This window comes from Zingiber officinale, chromosome 6A (assembly GCF_018446385.1).
Source record: "Zingiber officinale cultivar Zhangliang chromosome 6A, Zo_v1.1, whole genome shotgun sequence".
In the NCBI taxonomy this organism is placed as follows: domain Eukaryota; kingdom Viridiplantae; phylum Streptophyta; class Magnoliopsida; order Zingiberales; family Zingiberaceae; genus Zingiber; species Zingiber officinale.
In genome coordinates, this window is record NC_055997.1 from 117,559,650 (window position 1) to 117,578,325 (window position 18,676).

Consider the following 18,676-nt stretch of genomic DNA (forward strand, 5'->3'; position numbering starts at 1 on the left):
GAGCGATTACACCGCTCAGCCAGGTAGCAGAGCACAGACTTGGCAGAGCGGAACTTCGACTGAGAGGACAAGACACACGAACAACAGAGTTACGGTCGAGCGGACGGGATATGGGGGCAGCGAGGCTCCGCCTGAGTGGCCAACCCACTCGGCCTAGCAGCATACTCTCTTTGGTATCCATCGACAACCTTTTGGGAGTTAGTGACGTTGGCACTGGCATGTGGGAGTTAGTGCCTCTGGCACTGGCATGGACAACCAGAAGATCGTACGACGGAAGCTTCCACTGTCACTTCAGAGAAATGCTCGACCCGTTAAGGTACTGTGTCAGGGACAATTTACTGATTAGTCTTTTCAGGAAAAACTTTGGGAAGCATGCTTGCCTTGGAGAGTGTGCATGCCCACTATAGGAGCTCTATATAAAGGGGGCTCCAAGCATCGACGGAGATATGCAATACACGATAGACACTGTTTTCGCTACTGTTCAATCCTATTGCTCCACCTTCTACTTCATCGTCGGTGACTGACTTAAGCGTCGGAGGGCCAACGCCGAGAACCCCTTCTCTGGCTTGGCACTGACGTAATCTGTGTTGCAGGTCGGAGCAGAATCTACAGGCGGTCAGCGGAAGCGCTACATCCCCAGCTTTCCATCTCATCGACTTTCGGACAGGATCAGGTAGGTAGGAAGGTAAACCCTAACTTGAATTTCAATTCAAATTTTAATTCAAACTCTAGGTTTATGCATGCTAGAAATAATGTAAATTATTTACTCATGTATAATTTTGGTTTTAGGTATAACGCTAGGAATATAGTTAACATGGTTGATATCCTTCGAAAATCATATGCAAAGGTTATACCTAACAAGAACCAAACTACCATGCCTAAGGATCTAGGCATTAATCCCCAAAAGAGGAGGCAGATGGCTAAAAAGGTGGGTAGATCTAGGAGTGTCCATGGTAGATAAGTGGATTCTAGGGTTAGAAACTTAGAATTGAAAAATCAAACTTTGAGGGAGAAGCTTAATAGGTTAGAAAAAATCCTAGGTAGATTCATTAATGGATCTAAAAGACTTGATAGGATGTTGGATAGTCAAAGACCCAATGGTGATAAATCCAGTTTGGGATACTGGTCTTCATCAAATAAGGGTAAAAGAAAGTTACCCATGGAGCATTTTGGTAGGTATGCCATAGTAGATCCCCTAAGGCCAAAGAAGGGCACATACAATGATTACAAGTGCAAATGGTAAGGGGGAATCTTCGAAGGCTAGAGAAAAGTCATATGCTAGGGTAGTATATGATTATAGCAAGAAGAGGTCAAGAAATGACAATAAAAAGTCATTTAAGGATAAAGAGAAATTAACCAAGGACAAGCTGTTTAAAGTTAAGAATGTCAGGTTTGTAGGCCAAGTGTCATCCAAGGTATACTGATATGACCTAGCTATAGTAGATGAGTCACCTAGAGAGGTGACTAAAGTTAAGAGCTCTAGGGGATGCTCAAAGAGTCAAGTTGGGACCCATAATTAATGAATCTCAAGTGGACCATGCTTGGGATTCTAGATGGGTCATGGAATGTGTTGGTGCGGGAAGCATCAGATGATCGAACTTAGGTTTTGATTATGTCAAAGGGTCTAAAGTTAAGTTATCTTGTGATCTAACAAAATTGATTGAGCTTGCAGGAAAGACCTAAGTTGTCTTAGGTAAAAGTCCTAGTGGATTTTAAGCAGGTGGAAAACCCTAGGGGGGGTAACCTTAGGTCCTGGTGGTGGTAACCCTAGGTGATGAAAAGTCCTACCTGCGGTTAGGCAGGTGGAAAATCGTAGGGGATGGTAACCCTAGGTTATGGAAAACCCTAGGGAAAGGTAACCCTAGGTCCTATGGGGTGGTAACCCTAGGTTATGAAAAATCCTAAGGAGAGGTAACCCTAGGTCCTAGGGGGTGGTAACCTTAGACGAAAAGTCCAGCCGATTTGGAGGACCGGTCTGGCAACAGGTAACTTCTCTTGAAACAAATAGGTGAGGACGCGTTCCCCGTTGAGGGAACAGTAGGCGTCGGTTCGACCTAGGGTCTTCGGAGGAAATCTGAAGTCAAAACCGGGAAGTCCGAAGGCTGTCAAGTTAATGATTTATATATTATTTGCTATTTCGTCTAACTCTGCTTTGCAAGAAACTAACAATTTTGCAGGGTCAGACTTAGCCCTGATCGGTCGACCGAACCGGGGATCGATCGATCTAACCTCCAAGCAAACAGAGTTGATTTCCAGCTAGCTGACCGAATTCAACCGAAGGATCGGTCGACCGAACATGGGGATCAGTCGATCGAACAATGGATATGTGGTGACTGAGATCAGGACGGATTAGATCAGACCAGATAAGCCAGCGAGGATAGCGGGATCGATCGATCAAATGGCAGGATTGGTCGATCGAACGAGGATTCATCCGAAGCTGAATCTGGTAGGAAGACGGACCGATTCAAGAAGGATCGGTCGACCGAACCAAGGGATCGATCGATCGATCGATCAACGATGAGTTAAACCTGATCTCAAGATTAGTGGATCTGGATCAGGCCTAACTTTGCTTTTTAAGGAGGGCTCGACTAGTTGTTTCAATGACATAATTTCCGAGATCAAGAAACAAACAACTGCTGCTCTATTCAACGCTACTCCGACAACCGACGAACAAATTTCTAATTCCTTATTGTCGGTAAACTTTGTTTTTTCAGTACTTGTAATTGCTTACTTGTAAAAGTTTTGTGAACTATTAGTGATTGTCCACCGAAAGTGATTAACGATCGCGAGTCTTGGAGTAGAAGTCGTCATAGACTCCAAACCAAGTAAAAGAAACTTATAGCAATTGCGTTGGTTTCTCTTCTTTATTCTGCTGCATCATTCTGAGTTTTCTGAAACGAACGAATTAGCCACGAGTACTATTCACCTCTTCCCCCCTCTAGCACGTCAACGATCCTACATAATGTGCCAAAAGGGTTAGAGATGGACTTAAGTCTCTAATCTAGTTGGTTGGCATATTTGGGATATAATTCATGGATGAAAATATGAAATGAGATTTATATTGCATGAAAATTGATTTTAGATATAGATGTCATATAAAATCAATGTTAGGGATGCATTATGGTTTAGTATGGGCAGATACATCAAAAGGAGGTCAAAACTAGGACTTTAGGTCAAGGTTTAATTGAACAATTTAGCTAGATTTGAAATTTATGTTAATCTTGGGATCTATGATAGACGAATATATTTTTCCAAGTAGACAAGGGTAAAACAAACTTCTCTATAAATTTTGAGATTTTTTTACAGCCTATGGAATTTTTGGTGTATTTATGAAGTTGAGTTAGAAATGCTACTTTTAGATTGAAATAGAGTACCAGTCGACTAATGCAAAGACCAGTCAACTGGTAATAGTATTCATCGAGCATGGAATGGTTCTGTGAGGTTATTTCAAGGAGGATAGTCAACTAGGGTCTAGGGCAGTCAACTGGTATAAGTCTAAAACTATTTTTCAATATTAGGTTTGACCAGGACATCTCGTATAGGTGTATGAGATCCTTGGGGGATAAATACACAAGTTTAGAGTTAGTTTGGATGATCAAGTTCCGACAATTGGTATATTGTTTGTAACGACCACCCTTCTTACTACTATTACTCTCCAAGGATGACCGTTACTTATCTACTAACTCTACTTAACCGGTATGCTACTTAACTACGAGGAATCCCTACCGAAAAATTTCGGCAGAGTCTCCCCTGTACCGGTGACTAAATCAATAATACAAACAAACTATACTCAGCCACAGGCGGCTGGAACATATATTTCACAACCAAAAGGAATAACATCACCACGCAGTTTAATGAAATCAAAGCATGCAAGTAATAAATAGCGGAAACAAAATAAAAACATACAGTTAACTAACAGCGGAAGGCTAAATGACTCATCTAATACATTCTTAATAAATTCTTAAACTAAGTCCCAAGGCTTCCATAGTCCTGGCATCACACACCATCCGCGCCACCTTGTCTCTTCCTTTCTATATCTTTTCCTTTCCTTTATCTGCAGTAAGAGGAAGTGTAGTCTATAAGCAAAATTTGCTTAGTAAGCGCTATCTAACTCACAAAATCACGAATGTGCATGTATACGAAAAGAACTAGAAACTATATGCTCTAAAAAGGAAATAAAGCATAACATAACTGCTCATGTCAAACTAATAGCAAAGAAAAGCTAAGAAATCTACTCATGTAATTCTACTCGCTAATCATGCTACTCATCTAATAGGTAAACATGAAACTACTCATCCACTAGAAAAACATGGTAGAATAAAGAACTAAACTTACTGAATTCTAAACACCTTCTGAATCTTATTCAACTTGTTTAAAGACTTATTCTTTAATACTTTATACTTATGTAAAACTTGCTTTACTTGTTCAAAAACTTATACTTATAATACTTCAAAATAATAATCAACTTCTTCTTGGGCCCAGGCGTAGTACCATCTTATGCGCGTTCCCTAATAGGTTGGGGTAGCGAGCCACCAATCCTAAAAGAGCAGACCTCGGTCTACCAGGGCCAAGACCTCGGAATTGGACACCTGGATTTGTTTAACGACAAGCTCTTGGATGTCGGGTACTAGCCTCTTCTTAAAAGTAAAATACTTTTTAGCTTATTTACTTCTTCTTTAAATGCCTTGACATTTTAATAGACACCTTGTGTGCCAAAAATCCCTAAAGTCTCGACTTTGGGATCTACTTAAGGCCTCAGCCTTTTCTTTCTTTTCTTTATCTTTCTTATACTTTTCTTTATCTTTCTTATACTTTTCTTAAACTCTTAAAAAGAATATAGGCATGCTACAACAGAATTAAATCAAAGGAAAGAAAATCTGACTTCTATAAGCATGTATATCAGAGACAAATCAAAAGAAAGCATATCTAACTTCTCCAAACATACTACAACGGATTTAAAATCAAGGTATACAAAATCTGAAATCTTTAGGCATGCTATAGCAGAAATAAATCAAAGAAGAAAAATCTGCATTCTTAAAAGAAACTGCATACACTTAGGGAGTGGCTGTTCATGCTTGTTAAAGTAGCGAAGTAACTAAAACTGCAATGCTACTAACAGGGCTGATCATGTATAAGAAATAGCACCAAAACTGAACTAAAAAAATGCTGAACTGCATAATAACTAAACCTATATGAACTACTACTATGGCTGCATTCAGAGAAACAAAATGCTACAACATAGCTATTCAACACAAAGAAATCTGTTAAAGCTTGATACCCTTGTAAAACTTATACTTTTATAGAGCAGTAGAGATCTTTAAACCTGTTACAACATGATCTAAACCAGTTTACTAAACCGTAAGCTCAAACCGGAAACTAAATCCACAGAATGAAACTTAAATCTAAATCTGAACAAATAGTAGGGTAATAAGGAAAACCTAAGGGCTGTTCAACTGAGATCTAAATCTGCAGATTGAAGCTGAAGCTTAACAATGTTTCAAATACCATTGTCTTAACAAAGTTTCTTCAGAAAACTTATCTAGTGAAAGGAGTGCCTACACTGCATCTAGTTATGGCTGCACAGGATTATGCAATAGAGCTTGTCAAAATCCAAATCATAGCATGATAAAGTTATTTTCAACACAACCATTTTGGGTTAGCTATAAATATATCATCAAGCAAATCACAAAGCAGTAAATCTCGGAGCAAAGGAGATCACAACCTAAATTCTGCATATTCTCGGCACAAAACAAGATCATGCACTAGCACACGAAAATCCAGGAAACATCACAAGATGAAATCTCGGAACTATCCTACTGCAGGTGAGTAGCGACTTACCTCGGTTTCTTGAACTCACAGCCGGAAGAGAAGGACTCTAGGGTTTCGGAGAAGCTCGCGATCTCGGCGTTCCCTTCGTGTCCGCGCGTCCTCCTCAACAAGGTGACCTTGCTTCTTCGCTGCCGTCGCCCGAGAGGAGGAGCCCTAGCCTTGGCTGCGCCTTCGCCCGAGAGGAGTCGCGCCGTCGAACTCGAGAGAAGGGGAGAGGGATCGAGAGAATAATTTCCTCCCTTAACTTAACCTCTTTTATAACCTAATACTTCTGTTACAGCTTAAGACTATTTCGCTTCCTTCTTATTACAAAATTCCCGTTGGATCACCTGGTCAGCAGCGTTTGATCAAATCAAATCGTTGCTGGTTCGATTCCCCCGCAGCGCCCTTTCTCGTTTTAATTAATTTTGATTTCCCAACTACTGCTTAAGTACAATTCGACCCTAATTTGATTAAATAACCACCGCTAGCCCAGTTGGTTCGTTGGGCTTTGCTCGAAGCCATAGGTTTGGGCTTCGATTCCCTAGCCGCGCACTTTCTGTTTTGATTTATTTCCAATGTTCCTAACTATACCTTATATACATTTATTCCATATATAATTAACAAAACCTTTGCAGACCAGCTGGTTGGTTGGGTTCGGTTAAGACACGGGCTAAGTCCGAGGTCTTGCGTTCAAAACCCGGCTGCAATATTTTCTTTTTCTTTTCTTTTTTTTTAAACTTCTTCCGTTTGGTAAAAATACCAAACGAACTCCAAAAATTACATAAAAATACTCTATAAATTCCTAAAAATCTCTAGAATTTTTCTAAAGTATTTATAAATATTTTTAAGAACTTTTAGAACTCCTAATGAGGAAAATTGGGTCGTTACATTGGTGGAAGCTTTTTTGATGTGTGGCAAAGGGGTGAGAAGTTTAGATTTAAGTAGGAAACCTAAATACCTTTGAAGGAAATCCTAACTAAAGGGGGAGCTTATGTGAAGGGGAGTCTAGGTTTGGGTTCCATTGCTTATGCACGAGTAATTGCATATTTATTGCATTATATATTTTCCTAACTTAAACAGGTTACCAAACATTAAAAAGGGAGAGATTATTGGAGCAATTGGTATGACCCTATGCTTTGATTTTTGGGCAAAGAATTAAGTTAGATTTATTGTTGTATGTGATATGTGCTTATGGGTATGCAGGATACAGGTACAACAAGGAAAATCCAAGTATGATCTTGGTAAAGACAAAGTCCAAGTTGGATCTTGACAAAGGTGAAAGTCCAAGTGAAGTCTTGGCGGTGTAAGTCCAAGTATGTAGTCTTAGCAGCATAACATAAGTCCAAGTGTGACATAGCAAGGTTGAAGTCTCGGAGCGAGGAGCTCTTGGTAAAGGATGAAGTCCTGAAGGTGAGGAGCCTCTTGGCAATGGAAGATCCGACAACAAGGACAATGTCGAAGGAAGCACTTGAAGGCAAAATATAAAGGATAGGGAAACATATGAGGGATGCAAGGTAATGGAGGAGGTTAGAAGGCAAAGTCAAGGTTATGCGGGAGAGGGTCCGAGTGCGAGAGAAATGTACTTGGGAAGAAAAACCCTATGTTTAGGGTTTTACCAGTCAACTGGAAACTAGACCAGTCGACTAGGGCAGGGCTCGACGATTGTGAAATCCAATTGACTGGTACTGTAGCCAGCCGACTGACACTTAGTACTGTAGCCAGCCAACTAGTACTATAGCAGTCGACTGGTAAAGAATCATTGGCAGAATCACAGATCTCGTGGAGTGTCGTTGGCTAGGATTAGTTGACTAGTGCAAGGACTAGTCGACTAGTAACGGTAAAATTAGCTTGTCGATTTCCCCCAGCTCTATATAATAGATCTTGGGATAGCTGGCCTTGGTGACGACAATAGAAGTGGTTAATCCTTATTAAAATGTCCAAAGCTCTCTTGGTGATCAAGAGTGTGTGTTCAAGTATTTGTGGTGAGATTTCTCCACCGACAAGGGGCTTGAGCTAGTCGAAGCTTTCCGGGGAATCATCCATCGACAAATTGTGATAGTTCACCTTAAGGGCAGTCGTGAAGTAGGAGCCATAATCTCCAAATCACGTAAACAAACGTATTAGCGGTTTGCTTGTATTTCTTTCTAGTCTTCTAGTAGTTAACTTTCATATTACTCGTATTCTTGTATTCCACTGTGCTAACGATGTAGGAAGAGAATGATATGGGTGATCAACCATTCACCCGCCTCTAGCCGGGCATCAGAGTCCCAATAGATGTCACTTAAAGGAATCATGTGATAAAAAGTATTATCAACTAAATTACTTGTTGATAGTGATGAGAAAGTAGGCTAGCATGGTGATTTTGATGACGGACTTGTCGTATTTGATGATCTAGAGCTAGCAAGTATAATATTTTCGATTGGTGAGGCTTCTGAGACTGGAGCAACAACTTGAGGTGATTCTGATGGTATAGGAGTGTTATCATAGTGCTTCGGAATAGGACCTAGGATGTCATCACTTATGACAATGTTAGATAACATTAAGAAGGTATCACTTGTATCTGAAGGAAAGATCGAATAAGCTACTAAAAAAGAATAGAGATTCATTAGTAACCTGTCGTGAAATATAAAATATAAATTTATCTTATTGGTATATATGCAAACAACGATAATCATAGTATAAATTGCTATAATATAAAAACACAATGTAGCGAACGAGAGTCTAAGTTTGTGTTTAGAGTAGAGATATAACCATAGATACATGTGCAATCAAAAGTTCGAATGAAAGTGTAATCACATGATGCTATTTCGGGTTGTGTGAGAGTCCATATGCCACTGACACCGCCTCCCGTTTATCCTCCTCCAGCGCGGCAGTGACGTTCGCGAACAGGCCAACGGGTAGGCTAACACCGAGGCGCCGGAAGAAGGTGAGCATAAATGGAATCGTGCCAGCGAAGTTACGGACGAAGGCGTGATTGTAGACAGTGCGGATGAGGAGCACGATGTGTGGGAAGAAGATGGCTATACGCCTATGCTCGCAAACAGGATGTGTAAGGGCGGCATCAGGCGGTGGTCCATCGCGCGAAGGTAGTTGGGGGAGGGCGACGTGGAGTAGTTGAGGATGGTGACGACTCAAACCGACAGCATCCGAACGATGGCTTTTAGCTCCTCAACGCGGTGGACCGTCGGTTGCCACCATGGCAACGACTCGTCGGAGTCCAACGTGTCATCGTCTCCCAATACGGTAGCTCGATTGAAGAATCTTCGTGGGGGAAAAAATAATCTAATTTTGTTGATCCCAAGATTTGTCATTCCACTACACCATAGCTCGGGATTAAAATTGGATTTTTAAATTTGATCCCTATCGTTAGTGGTTAATTAGCAATAAATAATTATCAATGTTCAGGATTATAATGGAAATGCGACGCAACAAGGAAAATGGGTTTATGAGTTAGCATGGTTCAAATCAACCGGAAAGCCTTGGATTTAATTCGAATCAAATTCGGTTCGAACCAAACATAATTAATCGCAAATTCAATCTATTTCTGATGCTAATATCATAGATCAATTCAACAACAATAACAACCAACTTTATCCCACTAGGTGGGGTCGGGTATATGAATCCTTTACGCTATTAAGCTCTATCTCCTACTATATCATCATCTATATTTAAATAAATTTTATCTTATTTTATTGTTGCTAACCAAGTCCTTTTTGGTCTTCCTCTTCATTGTTTGATATACATGTTTATCATAGTTTCACATCACCTAACTGGAACATTTATTGGTAGTCTAAGTACATGTATGTACTATCTTAAACGTATCTCTCGGAGTTTTTCCTCAATAGATGCAATTATGACTTTCTCTCTAATGCTCTCATTTTTTATTTTGTCCATTTTCGTATGTCCACACATCCACCTTAACATCCTCATCTCTGCAACTCTCATCTTTTGCTCATGTGCTCGAGTCATAGCTTAATATTCAGCTCCATATAACATAGCAAGTCTAACTGTGGTTTTATAGAACTTACCTTTAAGTTTAAGAGGTACTTTATGGTCACATAAAACACTCGACGCTCCCCTCCATTTCAACCATGCTGCTTGTATTCTATGTAAGACATCTCTCTCAATCCCTCCATCTTTTGCAAAAATAATTCTAAATATTTAAATCTCTCGGTTTCAGGCAACTCGTCCTCTCCTATCTTAACAATTATCTCATTACTTTTATTATTGTTAAACTTAAATTTCATATATTCTATCTTTAATCTACTAAGCTTAAAATATTTTCCTTCTAGTATTTTCCACCAAAATTTTAGTTTAGTATGTACTCCTTTATGTGTTTCATCTATCAAAATAATATCATATGCAAATAACATGCACCATGGTACTATGTCTTGAATAAGCGCAGTGAGTTCGTCTATAATTAGTGTAAAAAGATAGGGACTTAGAGTTGATCCTTGATGTTACCCTATCATTATTGGAAATACTTCAATTACTTCGCCTGAAATCTTACTCTGGTCGTCACATCCTCGTACATATCCTTAATCAGTTCAATATATGTTACGCTAACACCTCTCTTTTCTACAATTCTCCATATAATTTCTCTTGGAACTCTATCATAAGCTTTTTTTAAGTCAATGAATATCATGTGTAGATCTTGTTTTTGTTTCCTATATTTTTCAATTAATTGTCTAAGAAGATGTATAGCTTTTATTGTCAACCTTCCCGGCATGAATCCAAATTGATTTTCGGTCACTGTGATCTCCTTCCTTAATTTATTTTCTATTTTTTTTCCAAAGTTTCATAGTATGACTTATTATTTTAATACCCCTATAGTTTGGACAATTTTGTACGTCTCCTTTATTCTTATATAAGGGAACTAAAATACTTATCCTCCATTGATCAGATATTTTTTTCGTTTTCAATATCATGTTAAATAATTTTGTAAGTCATTTAATACCTTATTTTCCTATGCACTTTCATACCTCTATTGGAATATCATATGGTCCAACGGGTTTTCCATTGTACATCTCATTTAAAGTTTGTTCTACTTTTGAAGTTTGAATTTTATGATAAAAATTTAAATTTCTATGCACATTTGACCTACTTAAATTACCTAAGTTTAGTTGGTCACCTAAACATTCATTAAAATGTTAATGAAAATACCTTTTCCACGTTCTTTTATTTCTATTGTTTACTAATACCCTATTCATTCATCTTTAATACATTTTATTTGGATAAGTCTTTTGTTTTCTTTTCTCTCACTTTAGCTATTCTATAAATATCTCTTTCCCCTTCTTTTGTATCTAATTTTTGATAAAATTGTTCAAAAGTTTCATTTTTTGCTTTGCTCACTACTTTCTTAGCTTCTTTCTTGGCTATTATATATATTTTTTAAATTTTTCTCGTTCTTACAAATATATAATTCATTATATAAGTTATTCGTTTTTTCCTTTACTTTTTCTTGTACTTTCTCATTCCACCATCAAGATTCCTTATTTAGTGGTGCATGTCCCTTTGACTCATCGAGTACACTTTTAACTACTATTTTCAACTTTGATAACATCTTATCCCATGTTATATTAGAGTCATCGTATATTTCACCTAATTCTTGTACTTCTACCTTCTCCATTAATATATTTTGCATCTCATCTTTTAACTTCCATCACTTAAATTCTAGGAATCGTATATATTTTCTTTCTATTTATACTATATTTGAGGCGTATATCCAACACTACTAACTTATGTTGAGTAGTTAAGCTTTCTCCAGTAATGACTTTACTTTACAAATCTTTCTATTCTTCTTTCTAATCATAAGAAAGTCAATTTACGATTTATTATTCCCACTTTTGAATATCACTAAGTATTCTTCTCTTTTTTTTTCAATGATACACCTAGTCATCTTTAATATCATAGATCAATTTAAAAAAAAAAAAAAATCTCATGCAATGGTACAAAACATGGGTACCTTCTTAGTTTTTCAAATATTTAAGGATTAATCTCAACTATACTTGGTGATAGTTTTGATGGTTTAGAATTGACGATTTTAAAAATCGATTCTTAATCTTAATCGTACAAGATGATCCTCACGATTTATCATAGTTCAAAATTATTATATTAATTTTTTAAAAAACTTATAAATTTATAAAATTGTTTGTGTGATCCGGATGCCAGCTTTATTAAGAATAATTATATAGTAAAAAATTTATTAATTGATTATTAAATAATTAATTAATATATGATAAATGATTATAAATTAATTTAAAAATAATAAATATCTCTCCTATTTTTTTTTATAATTATTAAGAATAATACTAATATATGATAAATGATTATAAATTAATTTAAAAATAATAAATATCTCTGCTATTTTTTTTTCTAATTATTAAGAATAATACTAATATAATAAAAAATATTATTTAATTATTAAATAATTAACTAATATAAAAACATTAATAGTTTTAGTATAGTTACTTAGGATATTCGACTTTAATTTGGGCGACTGTTCGAATTTCAATATCTTTGTAATAACATCTTTATATATAAAAAAACGATTCCAACATTTAAAAAAAAACAAAAGAAAAAAATAATAATAACAAGAAAGCGGTTGATTCAGTAGGGGCCGGGTCGATAACGGATACACGGGTCGGGTCTTATTCATAAGCACCTCACGGTCGGATCTAATCTCAATTTCGATGAATTAATAAAGCTTCTTTTAATAGATAGTTCAAACGTTTTTTAATTTATCTTCATAATCAATAAAATCTTGATAATCAATAAAAAATTGATGTAAATTAAATACTCTTAAAAGAAATAGAAAAAAATAAAACTAAATCAATTCACCACAACCATCCCAAATTAAATCCAAATCTGATTTTAAAATGATAAAAGGATCAGCTTCTTCTAAACATCTCGTTCAACTTAAAATATAAATCTGCTACATTATATTTTAAAATATAAATCCCCAGTTCTTTCTACCATCTATATTACGCCCTGGGGCGCATCTCGTTCAACCTAAAACTTTCGTGTCTAATTGTCACATAGGCCATTGTGCCCAGGCAACTGAGTGACCTCAGCGGATGGTCAATTTTCTGCGTGGTCAGAAATACCATGAAACAAATTCAACTCAAATTACATTGGCACCTGAATGAATTGTTTCAAACAGCCCCATTCAAAGTTCAACAGCTCAGTGGGAACTTCCAAAGATAGATGAGTTTGCAAGTAGAATAGAAACAAGTACCATATAGAGAAACATGAGATGGTAGTAAACTCTACTCGTCTTGTAATTTACTCTTCTTTTTCTTCTTAGTCTTCTCTTGGGTCACGTCCTGAGCCTCAGCATCATTATCTGGCTTGTTGTGGCTCTTTTTCTTTTTCTTCTTTGCGATTCCATTTTGTTTTGTGTCCTGACCATTTAAACCGTCCAGCACTGCATTATCCTGTTGCTCCTCCGACTTCTGCCTCTTTTTCTTCTTTTCAGTTTCCGGCTCTGCGTCTGCGACTTGGTTCGGTTCATCCACTGCCATGGGTTCGCCATCTTCATTCTCACCTTTAGATTTCTTCTTCTTACTTTTCTTTAGGGAAGGCTCATCTATCTGCTGTCCATCTGCTTTTGTACAAAAGAGTAATAGCAATTAAACCGACAGCAAACCATGTCGTGCAACAAGCAAAACTAAAATGGACTGCCACGAGAAAACTAATGAAATCAAAGGATGCTCTACACTAAAATGAACGACCCAAATGCAGAACAAACAATAGGTCATAAGCGAATCAAATTTTAAATACCAAGATCTCTAAATTCAAAAATGGAATGCTCTAAAACCTCAAAAGACAAGATTGACATCATTAGATGCAAAAGAAAACTATAGCACACTTTTTTTTCCGATGTCTTAAAAATAATTAGTTTATAGAGTAAATGCTCATTTTACAAAATTGAGCAAATTGTTGATCGGGCGAAGAACATTAAATATGAATGAATGGACACTCACCAGCATCCTCTTCGGTGACATCGTTCAGGACACTCTCAATGGCAACTTTCATCACATCGACATTCTTCCGAGGTGCAACACCTTTGTCATAGAAGTCCAATCTCTCCTCAACCTGCTCACGGAGCTTCTGCCCAAATACAGAAGTATTCACCTCTGGAAGGGAATACTCATTGTAAGACTCATCTGTCTAAGAGCCTAACTGCAGGAGAAAATAATATGCACATTGAACAAAGGCTTACCAGAGAAACAGTCAATACGGGATGCAATAGAACACTTGTTTGCAAGGTAACGTGCTATACGACCCTTGTTTTTTGAAGACGCTCGACCAATAAAGGAAGAATGAAAGATGAGTCCATATTTTGGAGTATTTCCTTTTGTTTTAAGGGCTCTGTAGCACATTAGAAAGAACCGTGAAGATCAATTAGCAAGTTATTGAGTTGATAGAGTTAAGAACTATTTTGCTCATGCAATGATGCAGATAAAATTTAGGAATCAAATTATGTAATAGAGTTTGGATGGCTAGACTCCCGATTGAAAAAAAAAATCCTTCTAGGATGCAAATGCTGAAGCTATCCTTCAGTAATGAAAATCACAGAACTAGGAAGGGAATATGAACCTGAAAAGTGCTTTCTCTGCCCCAAGAATCTGGAGGGTAGATGAAGGGCACTTAGCTAGATTGGAAAGACTCCCTGCATGAGATATCAAACGAGCCCCAACTACTTCACCGATAAGAGAAGCCAGATTAGGGGCAATATCATTCATTTTTGTAACAAGATACTCATAGAGGTTCTTCCGATATTCAGAAAGATTAATAACCCTCTGAGCAAATTGCTGCACATTAATCAAGTCGACTGGAGATAGATCTTGTCCTGCAAGGAAAAATAAAAATGATAAATACAGACACAATCTGCAAGTTAATCAAAATAGATCTCATTACCCATGGATGCTTTAGCTGCTTCTACAATTTCTTTTGCTTTCTCCTCGTCTCCTACTAATTCTGATAATTCAGGAATATTAGTCTCAGACAGGTCAGATTTATTCTCCACAAGCTTAGCAATTTTAGCATACAGATAATTGTCATTGATGATCTTGGCGAGCTCTGGAAAATGCCAAGAGTACCACTCTCTACAGAAATGTGGAGTAAAAACTAATTAGTAAACCTGTGCAAAAAGGGATAGTAGACAGTTAATTCAGTGAGAGGTCCCTTAAAATCTTGCCTCACTATGGTTAAACTCCAAGAATGAACACAGAAATAAACATAATAAATAATTTTGATAGTAAGAAAGTAACAAAACAATACTGTTATACAAAAAGAGAGAGTGCACCCACAATATATATACATATACAAAACAAAAGACAGCAACAAAATAATTAATCTACGAGAACAGAATCCCATGCAAGACTAAACTACATATTTAAACACTAAAGAGAGAAGGTAAGACATGCTAAAGGGGTGTAGTGGGAAAGTGGGAAAGAGGCTTCTTTCTCAGCAGGCAAACTCATGAGGTAGTGTCAAGATGATTGCAAGTCATTGTACAAAGGTTCTGTGGCTTGTGAGAAGCTTATGCATGGCTGTGGTCTGCCACATCACAAGGGGTGCATTATAGCAGATAGGAAGTTAGAACTTGATCACGGCTACATGGAAATGACTTGAAGATGTCATGACAACAAGAGAGAAGAGCAAGACAAAGTGTTGCTTGCTCCATGAAGAATAGTTAGAATATAGTGGAGAGGAGAGAGCATGGATGGGAAGTGGTGAACTTATATCGGTAACTTAAAAATGAGTTATTTCACCATAGGAGTTTCACAAATGAGTGACTGCCTTTTATATTGCATATGTGGTCTGCTAAATGTTAAATGACGTGAAAACATAACATCAGTGCAGATTGCCAAGTGCAGCTCGTAAACATGATCCCCATTTAATTTGAAATAAAAATGAAAGCCAGTGACAATAACATGTATCTAGGCTGAATAAATCATATTACAAGAATGTTGTTCCTTATCAACTTCATCTAATTCATTATGGTCCTTGCTTAGATTATGTTTAGATTGTAATGTATTATGTTTTTAACCAGTTATACAAAATATAACATATGTACTTGTACACTTCGGTGCCCATAATCTTATACGCATAATCAATATAATTTTTTTTTAATATATATATACAACTGCATATTGCATATGGGTTATGCAGTGGGTTGACTACATATCATTTGCATACACTTTGAAATGTAACACAATATCAAATCCAATGCCTACCCTTCAAGGAGTAAATCCTGGAAGAGGAATCCTATTATTCAGTAGCTTCATTAACAAAATAGATAAGTAATATAACAATTGTATTCAATAGAATGAAAAATCAAAATGCTAAAAGTCCATCCATATATATAGGATTTTCATAATAACTAATATAGTGATACCCATAAAAAAAACCTGCACCATAGAGAACTTCAAGATCTAGACATAAGGAAAAAATGCCTAGTTTGAGCTTTTAATTACACAACCATAGCAACCATTATTAAATTAAAGTAACTAAATAACTTCAACTAAAATTTGAAGTCTAGGTTTGAGTACATATATATTCTTCAAAGATCATAGATATGCAAGGAATACCAGACATGCACCAACAACAACAAACACCTTGGGATGAAGCAATTCACCAAAGACAAACAGGTTATGCTTTCTAAATTTATTTTAAGGATGAAGTTAAAGCAAAGGCATAAAAAGACACATTATTCCTGATGAAAATCAATGTCTTTCACAGGATAATATATTGAGGAATAACTTCTGAGACAACAAAATCTCTATGGTGCAAACATGCTCAATTCCTACACTAAAGACTAGATCGTACATGCAATTGAAATGATTAGCTAGAGAGAGAGAAAAAATCCATTATTAATCAATTTCAGAGAGTGGTTCTGTATTCAATCCCATGGTTTAAAATTTCATTTTGTGTCAAGCAAAACAGGCGAAAGTTACCATTCCACCTGTCATAACCTCTATCGGTCACAATGAGGCCGCCGCGACGTCCTTGGATCGCGGTGAGGCCCCACGACATCTGCAGGTTGCGATGAGGTTACCGCGACCTCCACGGGTCGTGGCGGGGAAGAGTGCGGGGTGCAGGCAAGGCAGCTAGAAATTTAATTTAGGGAAATTAATAATAAAATGTTAATAATTTCAATCAACTCTCAACTATAAATAGATAATCTAACATGTTTAATCAAACCCTAATAAAACTACTCATTAACGCTATATATATAATTCTAAAAATATACAATAAATTATTTATTTATCAATCTCATATTGTTTTTTTTTTTAAAAAAAAAATTGTTTTACTATTTTTTTAATATTTAGATTAAAAATTTTACTTAAAATATTTTATATATTTTTTAAAACAATCAAAACCGGATCGACATTGCACAATATGGAAATCGTATTATTCCGGTCATAAACCAAAACTCCGATGCAGGTCAAAGGTCAAGATTTTAAACCATGATTCAACCTAATGCAAATACTAAGATTGTGCTAGGTTTTAATCTTCAGATGGTTCAAATGCTTAGGTTAAGTGATTAAATAATAACAATATACACTTTTAAGGTAAACATTGCCCATACAGAAACAAGCACATTTTCAACTCATATTTAGATCTGCAGCTCCTCAACCTCAGATGCAATGTTACTACAACATACAGCTACTAAATATTTAATATCACCATCACAGAAAAATGAGAAAGAAACAAACCTGACTCTCATTGAGAATGAGTTAACATCCTTATCCAATGTATCAAGGAGGAAAATGGCCTGGATGACCATGTTATCCACTCGATTAACATTGAACTTGACCTTGGCTCGGCTGTAACTGTGCCCCAGACCGAGTTGAGCCTTCTCTAAATCGGAAGGCTAGAACAAGGAAAAGAAATATCAGATCAGATTCAACCATTCTTCTAAATGCAACAGAGCAGATCCCAATATCATAAGCAAAGTCTAACCTTTAAGTCCTTGATAAACTTATCAAAGTGCAACCGCACACCACGAAGGAGCTCAAGCACAAACTCGTTGCTCTGGCAAGGAATCTTAGTAACCTCGAATATTTGAGAACCAACCTTGGGCTCTGCGACGCCAAGGCTAAACTTTGCCTTCTTCCCTTCTTTCACCTTAGGAAGATTTATCTCCAAGAAATTCCTCAACTCCTCGGTCATAAGCCCTAAATCCACACCACGATCACGACATCGTAAACACATTGTAAAAAAGAAGAGGACGTTTTGAATACGACTCCCAACCTTCGGAGATGGCGTTGCACTGGTTAAGGGCGTCGAGCGCAGAGGAGAAGGGATGGAAAGCGACGAGCTTGACGACCTTGCCGAAGCGATTGAGGTCGAGGACAGAGTTGCGGACGGCCTCTGTGTTCTGGCCAATCTCATCGAGACCGTAGGCGTGGAAGAGCGAGTAGCCAGAAGATGACTCGAAGAGGAGATAGAGCGCCATGACAGTGCTCTTCTTCGATCCTAAACCCTAAACCCACGCCGTGCTGATTTGAGGTGGAGGCGCCGGCGACACTCGACAGCGTGCTCGTGTTAGGGTTTTGCGGCGCGCTCACGCCTTTTATTTTGCGGTTTGAGGCGAATTTATAATTATCAATATCTTAAAATACATCAAAATACCTACTAATATTTTAAAAAATACATCTTATAAAAGTTATAAATATTAATTTAATCCAGCATAAAATATTATCTTTCATTATTATTATTATTTGCCTGTAATGAATTTTATAAACTAAATTTCTACAATTAATTTTAAAAAAAAGTTAATTGCTTTTTTAATAAATTAGTATAGGATAATTAATGGATATTTTGAATTACATATTTGTAGCCACCTGAATCC

The 18,676-nt window shown here is 36.9% G+C and overlaps 1 protein-coding gene across 2 annotated transcripts; it reads right to left on the reverse strand.

Moving 5' to 3' along the window:
* Positions 1 to 12,914: 12,914 nt before the first annotated feature.
* LOC121997674 (nucleolar protein 56-like) lies at positions 12,915 to 18,393 on the reverse strand. 2 transcript variants are annotated; one of them, XM_042552225.1, is made up of 8 exons: positions 18,076 to 18,393; positions 17,785 to 17,999; positions 17,538 to 17,695; positions 14,734 to 14,921; positions 14,413 to 14,665; positions 14,036 to 14,184; positions 13,797 to 13,949; positions 12,915 to 13,414 (listed from the first exon to the last, which is right to left on the reverse strand). In XM_042552225.1, exons 1-8 carry the CDS (start codon positions 18,278 to 18,280, stop codon positions 13,080 to 13,082), a joined length of 1,656 nt encoding a protein of 551 aa, XP_042408159.1. In that variant the 5' UTR covers positions 18,281 to 18,393; the 3' UTR covers positions 12,915 to 13,079. The 2 variants fall into 2 exon arrangements, with proteins under 2 accessions (XP_042408159.1, XP_042408158.1); XM_042552224.1 differs by having other exon boundaries at positions 12,915 to 13,417.
* Between the last annotated feature and the right edge of the window lie 283 nt (positions 18,394 to 18,676).